Raw genomic sequence first — 14,048 nt, 5'->3', positions numbered from 1 at the left:
GAGTATTTAATTATGCCAGTGGCTTATCTATTCGCCTTCGCTAACGTAGACTGTAGGGGGAACGTGTGTGTATTTTATTCTGCTTTATTTTATTTGATTTAAATTTTTTTTAATTAATTCATTTGATTTTGGCTTAGTTTATTTAATTTTTTGTTTTATTTATTTACTTATTCATTTTTATTTTGTATTATTTATTTATTCATATTTCATTTATCTTTTAACTAAACAAATTTGTTTTTGTTGTTGATTTTATTTCAGTAAATTTAGTTCAATTTCATATAATTTTATTTAATTTTTTTTTATTTTTTAGTTTAGTTTATGTATTTTTATCTCGTTTAATTGAATTTTACTGTATTTTGTTTGGCTTCATTTTGCTTTATTTAATTTATTTTGCTGCACTTTATTTTTAATTTTTTTTTATTAGACTTTATTTTATTTTATTTTATTTGAGTTTAGTTTCAATTATTTTTTTATATTATTAATATTTTTTCTTTACCTTAAAATTACTTTATTCTTTTATTTATTTTTTTTTTAGCTAATTTAATTAGGTATATTTTTTATTTATTTCGTTTTCTTTATTCAATCTTTTTAATTTTAATTTTTATTATATTTTACTCGGTTTAGCCGTCCGTTGTGTGAAAGTTTTATATTCTTTCGTTGTTTAAAATGGCCTGGCCAGGCCACCTATGAGAACACGTGCTTTATTTATAGGCTGGTACGAAAATTATGTCTGTAATCAATTTAAGTGTAATACGGATTAATAAAAAAACAGATTGATTAGTGTTAAAAGAAATTTATTTATCAAGGTTCATCCTTCTTACTGTTTTTTTTAAATTATTTGAAAAATTCAATTTATAAATAAATAAAAATATAAAATTTTAAAAGTTGCTTATGAAGCTGACGTAGTTACTGCAGCTAGACATATGCTGCAAGTGTAGATTTTGGTTTTTAAACCGTGAGTTAAGCACATTGCATCTTTGTAAATGTGGCAAGTAAATCGGGTTTTTCGGCGGCTCCTTTTTCCAAAACATATTGTCAATCTTGCACTCGTAACATTGCTTTTTTTCACCTAGTAATCGAAGTCCACGCAAGTGGGGAAAGTTACTGATCGCCATTCACTTGGGAGTGGCCAGGACGATTCTTCTACATATGGTTCAAGGGAGGATGGTTCCATGTGTAGAAGTCCACGCAAGTGGGGAAAGTTACTGATCGCCATTCACTTGGGAGTGGCCAGGACGATTCTTCTACATATGGTTCAAGCAGCTGACAACGTCCGGGATTAGCCCACGTATCCTCTGGTTAGCTTCCGAACACCCGTTCGGGAGTGAGCTAACGTGAGAAGGCGAAGCATCCCAGCATAGCTGGTTGTGCGCTGGGTTTGGGACCCGCCACTTAAAAAGCCCCCCCAATGAAAACAGCAACAAAGCCTCGGATGAGAACTTCCAACACTGATGACGACCCCTGCAAACGAAATAAGGAATACGATTTGAGGGCATGCACCTGGAATGTCCGGTCCCTTAATGGGGAAGGTGCCTCTGCCCGGCTGGTTGATGTCCTCGTGAGAGTAAAGGCTGACATCACTGCCATCCAAGAGATGCGATGGACGGGGCAAGGTAAGAAAACCCTAGGACCTTGCGACGTCTACTACAGCTGCCATGTAAAGGAGCGCAAATTCGGTGTCGGATTTGTTGTGGGAGAGAGACTTCGTCGCCAAGTACTGTCGTTCACTCCGGTGGACGAGCGTCTCGCAATAATCCGCATCAAAGCGCGATTTTTTAACACCTCGCTAATATGCGCCCACGCCCCGACGGAAGAGAAGGACGATGCGACCAAGGATTCTTTCTATGAGCGCTTGGAACGTTCCTATGAGCGCTGCCCCCGCCACGACATAAAAATCGTGCTTGGCGACTTCAACGCCAGGGTGGGCAAGGAGGGAATTTTTGGTCCCACAGTCGGAAAATTCAGCCTGCACAACGAAACAGAGGCTGATCGACTTCGCCGGGGCCCGAAACATGGTAGTCTGCAGCACCAGATTCCAGCATAAAAAGATACACCAAGCTACCTGGCTGTCCCCTGATCGAAAAACGCGAAACCAGATCGATCATGTTGTGATAGATGGAAGACACGCTTCTAGTGTATTAGATGTACGTACGATCCGAGGACCCAACATCGACTCGGATCATTACCTTGTTGCAGCCAAATTGCGCACACGCCTCTGTGCAGCAAAAAACGTGCATCTGCCTACGCAAAGAATGTTCGACATCGAAAAGCTGCAATCACAACAGACAGCCAGAAGATTCGCCACTCGACTCTCACTCCTGCTCTCGGAGAGCACTGCCCAACAAACCGGCATGCGCGAGCAATGGAGCAACATTTCTCGTTCCTTACGTACCGCCGCCGAAGAAGAAATCGGATTCCGGCGAGCCCGAAAAAACAATTGGTACGACGAGGAATGTCATGCTGCCGCCGAAAGAAAAGATGCCGCCTATAGAGCCACGCTGCGATCGGGCGCAACGCGAGCCATGTGGGATCGCTACAGAGAGCTGAAAAAGGAAGAGAGACGTATTATCCGACAGAAGAAACGAGAGGCCGAAATACGTGAGTGCGAGGAGCTTGAGATGCTGGCCAATAGGAACAACGCCCCAAAATTCTACCAGAAAGTTCGGCGGCTTACAGAAGGTTTTAAGACCGGGGCGTTTTCCTGTAAGAACAAAGACGGTGATCTGGTGACTGACGTACAGAGCAATCTTAAATTATGGAGGGAACACTTCTCGAACCTGTTAAACAGTGACAGCTGCGCATGTCATAGAGAATGTGAAGATCCCGATACCCCAATCGTTGACGACGGAATTATCGTTCCGTTACCCGACCATGACGAGGTGAGAATAGCGATAATGCGGCTAAAGAACAACAAAGCCGCGGGCGCCGACGGACTGCCGGCTGAGCTATTCAAACATGGCGGCGAGGAGCTGGTAAGGTGCATGCATCAGCTCCTATGCAAAATATGGTCGGATGAAAGCATGCCTGCCGATTGGAATTTAAGTGTGCTCTGCCCAATCCATAAGAAGGGCGATCCTGCAATTTGTGCCAATTACCGCGGGATTAGTCTTCTAAATATCGCCTATAAGGTTCTAGCGAGCGTATTGTGTGAAAGGCTGAAGCCCACCGTCAACCAACTGATTGGACCTTATCAGTGTGGCTTCAGACCTGGAAAGTCAACCATCGACCAAATATTCACAATACGCCAAATCTTGGAAAAGACCCATGAAAGGAGAATCGACACACATCATCTTTTCGTCGACTTCAAAGCTGCATTCGACAGTACGGAAAGGAGTTACCTGTATGCCGCTATGTCTGAATTTGGTATCCCCTCAAAACTAATACGGCTATGTAAGATGACGTTGCTCAACACCAGCAGCGCCGTCAGAATTGGGAAGGACCTCTCCGAGCCGTTTGATACCAAACGAGGTTTCAGACAGGGTGACTCGCTGTCGTGTGACTTCTTTAACCTGATGTTGGAGAGCATCGTACGAGCCGCAGAACTTAATCGCTCAGGCACAATATTTTATAAGAGCGTACAATTGCTGGCGTATGCCGATGATATTGACATCATCGGCCTTAACAACCGCGCTGTTAGTTCTGCCTTCTCCAAACTGGATAAAGAGGCAAAGCGAATGGGTTTGGTGGTGAACGAGGACAAAACGAAGTACCTGCTGTCTTCAAACAAACAGTCGGCGCACTCGCGTATCGGCACTCTCGTCACTGTAGACAGTTATAATTTCGAGGTTGTAAAAGACTTCGTTTATTTAGGAACCAGCATTAACACCGATAACAGTGTCAGCCTTGAAATCCAACGAAGAATCTCTCTTGCCAACAAGTGCTACTTTGGACTAAGTAGGCAACTGAGCAGTAAAGTCCTCTCTCGACGAACAAAACTAACACTCTACAAGACTCTCATCATGCCCGTCCTAACGTATGGCGCAGAAGCTTGGACGATGACAACATCCGATGAAGCGACGCTTGGAGTGTTCGAGAGAAAGATTCTGCGTAAGATTTTTGGACCTTTGCACGTTGGCTACGGCGAATATCGCAGGCGATGGAACGATGAGCTGTATGAGCTTTACGACGACATAGACATAGCGCAGCGAATAAAGATCCAGCGGCTTCGTTGGCTGGGTCATGTCGTCCGAATGGATACAAACGCTCCAGCTTTGAAAGTATTCGATGCGGTACCAGCTGGTGGTAGCAGAGCAAGAGGAAGGCCTCCTCTGCGTTGGAAAGATCAGGTGGAGAAGGACTTGGCTTCACTTGGTGTGTCCAACTGGCGCCGGTTAGCACGACAAAGAAACGACTGGCGCGCTTTGTTAAGCTCGGCCAAAATCGCGTAAGCGGTTATCGCGCCAATTAAGAAGAAGAAGAATCGATTCACTCCACTGGCAAGATTTGAGACATTAGGCTCTGGTTCGATTACTTCATCCCATTCAACTTCATAAATTTCTTCGTTTTCAGGCAATTCTACTTCAACCTCAAGCTCATTCTCAATATCAGACACCTCTCCGTCATCAACAGGAACATAATCCTCATCATTATCGTCGTCGGTGACAAACGGATCATCTTCCTCATCCTTCGCTGCAATAAATTTGCTCAACGCTTCCTCGTGATGGCGCATTTGCTCACTTGATAGACGATTACTTCTTCTACTTCTACTTCGTTTGAAAGTGACATTTCTGTTCCGGCACAAAGCACTTTTTGAATAATACAGATCACCATTTCAATTGTTAATAAATACTTACTTTTCTTCACTCAAACAAAAATGATTGCAAAAAGCAGAATCAATCATACACAATAAAATGTGCACCTGTAATAAATAGAACCAAGTTCAATTCTAACGGCATATATCTGGCACCTGTTCTCGTGTTTTTTTTTTACTAAAACTAGTAAAACTGTCGAAATGCGGTGAGAGCGAGAGAGCGACTAAAGTTTCAACTTCTGAGTGAGAGAGAACCGTATTCACTCTTTCTTGTACTCTAATTAGTCAAAAGACCAAGTACGGTGCATGACTATACTAAAATTGCAGTGGTGGCCTGTGCAGGCCATTTACCCTAACATATGAAGTTTTTGTGTAAAATGTATTTTTTTTCATAATCACTTCGCTGGAAATGGTTATAAAATTTTCAGAAGATTCATCTAACAGACTTGTATGGTATATTTTCGCCGTTTTTTGAAAACTTAACGAAACAAAAAGATATACCCCTCTAAAATTCGGAATGGCCTGCGTAGGCCACATCACACAACGGACGGTTAATGTAATTTAATTTTATTTTGCTTTGTTTAACTTTTTAGTTCTTTTTATTTGATTTAATTTAATTTAATTTAATTTTAATTTATTTTGTTTGCTTTTTATTTTCCTTTATTTAATTTAATTTTGTTCAATTTAATTTTTTTTTATTTTGCCTTATTTGATTTTCACATTTTTAATTTTTTAAGTTTAATTTATTTAACTGTATTCAATTTTGTTTAATTTTATTTTATTTTGTTTTACTTCAATTAATATATTGTAGTTTTATTTTATTTGGCTGTATTTTATTTTATTTTTTATTATTTAATTTTCTTACTTAAATTTATTTTATTATTTTATGTTTTAATTTGGTATCTTTTATTTCAATTTATTCGATTTTATCTCATTTAGTTTATTTTAGTTTTTTTCAGTTTATTAAATATAACTTTATTTTATTTAATTTTATTATATATTAAACTTAATTTAACTCTATTTTGCTTTATGTTTTTTATTTATTAATTTTGTATTATATTATTTTATTTCTATTCATATTTGCTTTATTTAATTTTATTTTCATTAAATTTAACTTCACTTTTTTTCTAATTTACATTTGTGGTATTTTTTGTTCTTAAATAATAAAACTAGCATTTGTTTTGATATTTAATTATTATCTTTTCATTACATTTTATTTAATTTTGTTTCTATTCTATTTTTGCATATTTTATTTTAATTTTAATTTTTTTCATATAATTTAAATTTTTTTTATTTTCTAGTGAAATTTTCTGCAGCTTCAAATCATAGTTTCTTTAAATACTTAAGTTAATTGAATTCTAATTTACTTCCTTGTTTTGTTTTCCCCAACTAACTCACTGACCCAAATGATGTGTATTAATGCTATTAAAGCCTTTTTACCATATTTCAGCTGCTCACCAATTTATTATGCCCACGACCTCAATTCCCTAATGCCAAGCACTGTGTTTTTCATTTACATAAGCAAGTTGGGTATACTTGCATATATATCATATAAGTATATACATATATATTTAATCTTAGTTGTATTTTGAAATTTGACATGCCTTATTAATATGTTTCTTTTTTATACTATAACTCTGTATTCAAATTTTGTATATAAAAATGTTTAGTAGCTTTAAATGCTTAAATTCTTTGATTTTTAGTAATGTTTCAAAAATTGGTTATGCCACATTTGGGTTAATCAGAAGAGGTGCCAAAAATACATACATATAAACGTACCTTGCAATAGCATTTTAAAATTGCATAGAAATATTTTTTTGTTTTTGTTTACTTATAATTTAGAGGTTCACAGGTGAGTACTTTTCTTCAAATTGTGGGTAAATTTTTTTCATGTACCTATACATTATACGATTTCAAGTATCTTTTTTATATTCATAACTACCTTAAGCAAATTCGTCCAATATCAAAAACTTTTAATTTTAGAAAAATGTTTAATTTTTGTATTCCTTTATAGGGCTCGATTTTTCTTTTTTTCGAACTAATGAGTTTAAAGCTTTTCGATGGTAGGTTTTTAGTTTATGTATCAATAAGAAGGTATGCGATTATTTTGCATTTTAAGTGGTTATTTAATAATATACACAAATTGAAATATATGGTGGATGATTATTCTGTGTTTGTAGATGTGTATACGGTTAAGTGCAAGTTTGGGTGCAAAATTATTCGATTGTGATTGAGTGTTTCGCTTAATATTGCAATATTTTTTTAGTATAAAAGATGAAAAGAGTATGATTGAGAAATGTCGATTGATTCGCATTTATACATACATACATACGCATATGTATGTAAGTGTGCTATAAATATGTTGATAGTTTTGAGAAATCCTTTTGTTTTTCATATTAGTCTTTGGCAAGGAAGTGTATACTGGAGCTTCCGAGGAGCTTCAGTTTGACGATGGGCCAGACGATAGACAAGACGATAAATATGAAATTTGCCGTATCTGTATTTAGAATATATTAAAAGTGTATTCTAAGTAAGCTTGTTAAATGTTTTTTTTTTTTTTATTTTAATACAAAATTTCTTGTTAAGGGGAAACCGCTTTCGGTTAAAAATTTGATTTGACTATTATTACTTCTGAGCCGTTAGACTCACAAGTTGTCACTAGCTAAAAAAATAATATATTTGAAGGTTTATATTGCATGGTTGGGAAAAGTTTTGATTATCTTGGAAAATTTTCAAAGTTAAGAAAATCGTAAAAATTCCAGGAATTTATTTTCAGTGCTTTAATTAATTAACTTTTTATTAAAAACCTATAAGAAACTTGTAGTTTCATAGAATAAATTGTCATATGAATAAGTATGAAAAAACATTAGAGGATTTCCAAATAAAACCAGCTTCTCTATTTGTTAACAGTTTTTTAAATTTTCTTAGAATAAATAAAATAAAAATAAATTCTTTAGGAATAAACAATCGGAATAATCTTATTGTAAAAAAATATACTATTTTGATAAATTGAATTGAATACTAAAATATTTCCAAGTAATTTTTTTGGAAGTAATTTTTTTTTATTTGTTGTTTGATACATTTTCAAACAAGGTTAGATATGTGACCATCAAATTTTGCGTGGAAAATATTTTTTTTTTCCTTTTCTAATTAAAAAGAATTCGTGTTTTTGTTAATTTCTAGAAATTTAAAGTATTAAAAGATTTCGAAATAAGGCCATTTCATCTATTCCTTAGCCATTTCATTGCATAAAAATTGCAAAATATCAAACAATTTTTTACAGTTTTTCTATACGACTATTTTTTTTTGTTTTTAATTTGATAAAAAAGTATAATTATTTGATAAAATTAGAAAATTTGCAAAATGTTGAAATATTTTCCAACAAAGCCAGAATCTCTGTAACGTTATAATATTTTTGGGAGGAGTTTTTTTGTGTAAAAATGTTAGATATTTTGCTAAATTTCAGATATAATATATTCAAAATATTAAAATATTTTTAAATAAAATATTTCTAAATAATTCTTTTAATAAAATTGAATTCCTTGATAGATTTCAGAAGTTTTCAAAGCCAAACAGGTTTCTTACTAATGATGGATAGAAAAAAATTAAATATTTTGAAAAGTTTCCGATGTTTATACAGAGCGAGAATTTCGATGTGAACGAATTTTTGTTTGTTTTGAAATAATTTTATTGTAAAGAAATGAAATTCTTTTATAGATTTCAGAAATAATAGATAGATTTATAGATTTCAATAATTAGTGAGATTTTTTAATCGACAGAAATTGTTTTGTTAAGAATTTTGTTGTAAAAAAAACATATTTTTAAAATCTTCATTATTTAAAAAAAAATTGCATACAATGGGTTCATCTATGCGAAGAAAAAAATGTTGAGGAAGAGTTTTGTGTTACAATAATTAAATTATATTTATATTATATTCAGAAACTTTCGAAATGTTAAGCAGTGGAGTATTTTTTTGGAGAATTTTTTTTTGTGAAAAATGACTGAAAAATTTCTGAACTGAAACTGAAAATTTGACCGAAATTTTAATAATAAAATTATAAATGCTCTCAGATAATGGTTTTTCTTTAAATAATAAATAAAAACAATTTTTTGAAAATAACCAAAGTTTTTTAGAAACAATTTCTAAACAGATCCAAATTCGCTATTTAAACGAATGTTTCTTGCCAAATTATTTTTTGTTAATTATTTTAACTATTTTGTTGTTTTATTAGTTACTTAAAATTTGTAAGAAATTCACCATCTTAATATTTTCCAGTATGTTGAAATTTAAGATGCAGGAGAAATTTAGTGCGTACTTCATATTATTTCACGAAGTTTCAGAGAGGATTTGCTTAGTTTGGATTTACATACGAATATAATATAATAAAGAAATTGCATAACTATTTTGTGATAATATGAAGTTATATTATCTTTTTCTTTATATCTTATTTTATTCAAATAATTATTTAATAAATAATTCTCAAGCAAGTTATTAAATATGATTAATCCTTACTAACAGAATTTTTCCTAAAATCCGAAAATTACCAGGGCTAAAAATTGCACTGTAAAGCGTTTTGCTTTTAAATTTTTTGTTTTATTTTGGGTTCACTAAAAAATGCATGTAACGAGTTTAAGCGAGGAGTTCAGCCATTTGCTGCTGGCCGATTAATTTTACATAACCGGGTTACACAAAATTTTATTGTGTGCAGCTCAGGGTGGTTCATCTAATTTTTGGCATTTGATAAATCGATAATATTTTTGCTATGAAATAAAAATAATATGCGTCATGTGTCAGAACTTATGATTTTACTTAGTTGAACATTTACAATCTGTGCCACATCTTGCTTGAACAAAGTTATGGATATTAAAATCAAATAATCAACCAAAATGTTTATTTCAATTGACCGTATTTCAGCGCTAATGGCAAATTTTTAGTTTTTGTACTGATGTTTTAGCTGACTCAGAACGGCAAATGGTTTTTCATGAGGCGCTGAAATACCCGGAGATTTATCATTGTCCGTTGAGATGCGACCACTATTAGAAACAACTATTACTTGGGTTAGAACCTGTTTACTTCCGAATCCTAGTCACGCACCAATCCATTCGAAATTTTTTATATCTATTATTGTTTATTCTTTAGGCAAAGTCATATAAATCAAACTTTAAACTATGTTATCTCTTATAAAATAATAAAAAAATTGATTTTAAATTAAATATCAGATTAAAAAGTTTAAACATTTTGATGGAAGTTTGTATTGTAGAATTTCTCTACATTGTGTATAGAGTTTGAGAATTTGCTCTGATTAAAAATGAAAATAATTGAAAAAACAAAAAATTAAAAAAATCATTCGAGTCAAATTGTCAGTATTGCAGTCATTGCATATATTAAAGAAAACCATCATGCACGCCTCTGTACAAGTTAAGCATAAATAACTCTAGCGCATCTCATGCAGTTGCTATGCAAGTGTGAGTCGACTGTTGTGAGAGCGACCAGAGCACTGAACAGCAAAGAGGAATTCAGAGTGAAGTTCGCCTTCACCAATTAGAATTGATTAATGGGAGTTCTATTGCAAACGGACCAATTTGAGATCACTACGTTTGCAAAAGCTAGCTTTACTAAATATATAATATTTTTGTAAATTATTATTCCTAATCAACAAATATTTTATAATATATATTAATATGTACGGTATTTGTATTAATAATTTTTCTATGTAAATTAGTTTAGTCTAGTAATTGAGGCATTTTAATATTTTATTTATAAGCTGAAATTAGTTTCAAAATGACATATTTTGACTTAGAGCCGCAAAGCTATTATAAAAAAAGGAAATAAACTATATGCATATATTATTCATTAATAAATTGGATATATTTTAAAACAATTCCTTAGCTAACAAATGAGTTATACAGAGTACTTATATATAGCAGTTGGACGGAGTAAGAATCTATTGCATGAAGCAAGCAGCTTTCCTTAATAAATATATTAATTACAAATTCTAAAATATACAAGTTTAGTAACTGAAGAAGATCAAATATCGCATCATGCGCTCAATATTTCGATGGTTCTGTGCAATAACGGTACAACTCGAATTTTAATAATTTTTGGTGGAGCCAATTCAAGTTTTGGCGTTTCATAATTTAGCAATAGTCAATAGTCTTAGAAAAATTGCCACCACGTCGTATTGGTAACAAATAAACATATTTCGATGCTTAACAGAAAATTATAGATATTTATGAACTTAATTTGCTATTTAATTGAAATACATGAAATGTTGAGTTATTTTGTGATTGCATAGAACCAGCGACGCATGAGCAATTTTTTGGCTGTTGCTTAGCTAAATCAAATATTTTATGTATTAAAATATATCAATATTATATAATATAATTATGTATATTTCATATAAACTAGCAGTTACTTCTTCTTTTAAGGAATTTCAATTAATTTTATTTTTACAACTATTGCTGTTAAACTACGGTTAGTTAATTTAAAAAACGAAAACTCTTTATGAATGTGAAAGTATTAGTAGTCGCCTAGTGTGGCTTATTTTTTGTCAGGGTGTGTGGTTGACACATGATCCCTAGGGTCGATATCGACTTCGGTATCTTCAATCTTATGAAGCGTCAAAGTTTCTGCAAGTTCAGCAACACGCAATGTATTGTGAGCTAAAAATATATAAAAAAAAGGTTGTAAGATTATGAAAAACAATAAATTTTTTCTTAAGAGAATACGTGTTTTAGTGTTAAAAAATTTATTGCAAGCTAACTTTTTTTATAAAAAAGTACTGCAAAACATTATCCTCCCCCCTCCCCCTCCCCCTCCTTCCTTTCTTCCCAGCCTTCTCATCTCCTTTACAATGAGATAACTAAGGACGGATTTTTGATTTTCGTTCAAGTTTGCCCTCTCCATGGGCAACCATTTCAACCTAACCTGACCTAACTGTAAAGCAGCGTTTTTCTGTAAAATCAACAAAAAGCTTCAATTTTGTTGTAACATATGAGTCAAATTGGCTCACTTCAGTAAAAATATGTACAAGGTCGCCGACTCGAAGTGTAACCAATTAAAAAGGACATAAATTTAATTTAGCAAATTCAATTCAAAGTAAAAAATATGTGAAAATAATACAAAATTAAGAATCAATTTACTTTCCCTCGATATGACCACCTTTTGTATTGACTATGGCCTTGAGATGGTCCAGAAACGAATCGCAAGCTGCCCGAATGTGACTTGCAGGTATTTTGGTACACTCGCGGACAATGGCTGTTTTCAACGCCTCGTGTCTGGTGAATCTTTTAGATCGGACCTTGCACTCCAAAATGGCTTAAAGAGAATAATCCATCGGATTCGCGTCTGGTGTATTTAAGAGCCATTGTGTGGGCGCTATAAAGTTCGGAACGTTGTTTTTTAGCCATTCTTGATTCACCCGAGCTTTGTGAGACGGTGCCTTGTTGAAACGTCCATGGCCTACCATCGAATTGTTTGTCTGCCCACGGCTTCAAAGCAACCTCCAAAATACTTTCCCGATAATATTTCGCACTTACCTTGACGTAAGGCTCGATGAAAACGATTGGAGAGCACCCATCTGCGGTTACAGCGGCCCAAACCATTACCTGTGGCTGGTGCTGCCTCCTGGTGGCCAATCGATGATGAAATAAATCCTATCGTTTTGGGAGTTTATGAATTGCTCAATTTGAAAAATTGTATCGCCAGGAAAAGATTGTTTCAGACTCTCCTAATTTCTGTGAGATCTTCGACATGACATGTTCTCCAATTCAGACCACAAACTGTAGTCCAACGGATTCAGATCCAGACTTCCAGACGGCCAATGTTGTGCAGTTATGAACCCAGTAATTTTGATTTTTAGCCGCTGCTGAGTGGTTTTGCATTATGGGCTGAAGCGCAATCTTGCTGGAAGATCCAATGCTCCCCATTGAAGAGAGTATTGCTCAACTGCTTCACCGCGCCTTCCAAAAAAGCCTCCTGGTACACTTTTGCCCCGATCTTAATCCCTTTTTCGCAGACATGAAAAGATGTAACGCCTGTACAAGACACTCTCCACCAAACAATTACGGAGGCTGGATGGTAAGCACGCTGAACCCTTGGAACAACATTTTTCGCGTCTTTAGAAGTTTTAGCATAGATGCCGTTTTGCTTATTAAGGGGGAAGTCTACTGTGAATTTTTCAAAAAATCGATTTTTTTTTTATTAGCTTAAAAAATACTTTGAATCCTCTTAAATAAGGTACAATATGTGTTACAGCTGGCTAAATTTTTCTTCGTTGAAATTTCGACCTTTTCCCGAAGCGCTCCAAAGCTTTAAACGCTGAAAACTGAAACTTTAAACGCATTTTTCTCGAAACTAAGTTTTTGTATACGGTGTACACGATATCTCGAGTTCTGATAAATGAATCAGCTTAAAAATGTAATTATAATAGGACTATGAATAAGTTCGTGCGGTTACACATTATCTATAGTAACATCAATTTTAGGCAAAAAAAAAGAAAAAAATTTCAAGAATTTTTTTTTCAACGCCAAAATTTTTTATCGACAAATCCTACGTCAGACGAGAGTCAATACTATGTATATGATAACAATATTTTGTTTTTTTGTTTTAGATCACCGAAACGTAAGATTTCATGTACACCGTTTAGGCACCTAAGAAAAGCGGACCTGCGCTTGCAGAAGTGCCACAGCGGCCATTTTGAATATTTTGACTGAAAATTTTTTTTTCAAAAACTTAAATATATAATAAAGATAAGAGTTTAAATAGATTTTATGTACGAGCAATATTTTGTTAGAAATAAAATCCGGAAAATAAGCCTGTTTTTCCCCTTGTCACAGTAGACTTCCCCCTTAAAAACTTCTTCATTTGTGAAAATAATGTTTTCATGGCCGTTGGCCGCGAGCCACCGAAGAAGCTGCTTGCATCTGTCGACTCTAATTTTTTCAAGCGCGTTGTCAAAAGAGGACCAGTTGAGCGACGGAAGGCTTTCATCTGGAGATCATCTCTAATTATTATTGACATAGTACCTACCAGATCCATTTATTTCCCTCGACATGATTTTCAGCTTTTCTTTTCTTTTTTCGAACGAATTTATGGCTACACTGATTCGGACCACACGAAGACGACCATTTATTTTTATGTCGGAAAAACGATTGATTGTGCGATAAACAAACAACCTCGAAATATTAAGTTTTTTTCAGCTATTCGTAAATCTCACTGGCTCTTTTACCTCGCTTTTGTAATGCAATCACTGCAATGTGATTTTCCTTAGCTTTGGGCTAGTAGAGAACCATAATT

At 33.9% G+C, this 14,048-nt stretch overlaps 1 protein-coding gene across 3 annotated transcripts in view; it reads right to left on the bottom strand.

Annotated features, from left to right (window-relative positions):
• Positions 1 to 9,222: 9,222 nt before the first annotated feature.
• Positions 9,223 to 14,048, bottom strand: part of LOC128860052 (serine/threonine-protein phosphatase rdgC) — a 248,058-nt gene continuing 243,232 nt past the window's right edge. For 2 of the 3 annotated variants that reach the window (XM_054097277.1, XM_054097279.1), the window contains one exon: positions 9,224 to 11,413. In XM_054097277.1, coding sequence (XP_053953252.1) covers positions 11,292 to 11,413 — 122 coding nt within the window. In that variant the 3' untranslated portion in view covers positions 9,224 to 11,291. Of the gene's footprint in view, positions 11,414 to 14,048 lie in introns of all 3 variants that reach the window. The other variant, XM_054097280.1, reaches the window with a different exon arrangement.

Source organism: Anastrepha ludens, chromosome 4, assembly GCF_028408465.1.
Source record: "Anastrepha ludens isolate Willacy chromosome 4, idAnaLude1.1, whole genome shotgun sequence".
NCBI classification, from domain to species: domain Eukaryota; kingdom Metazoa; phylum Arthropoda; class Insecta; order Diptera; family Tephritidae; genus Anastrepha; species Anastrepha ludens.
Note: the sequence above shows the minus strand (reverse complement) of the source record. Positions and strands in the feature narration are given on the sequence as shown.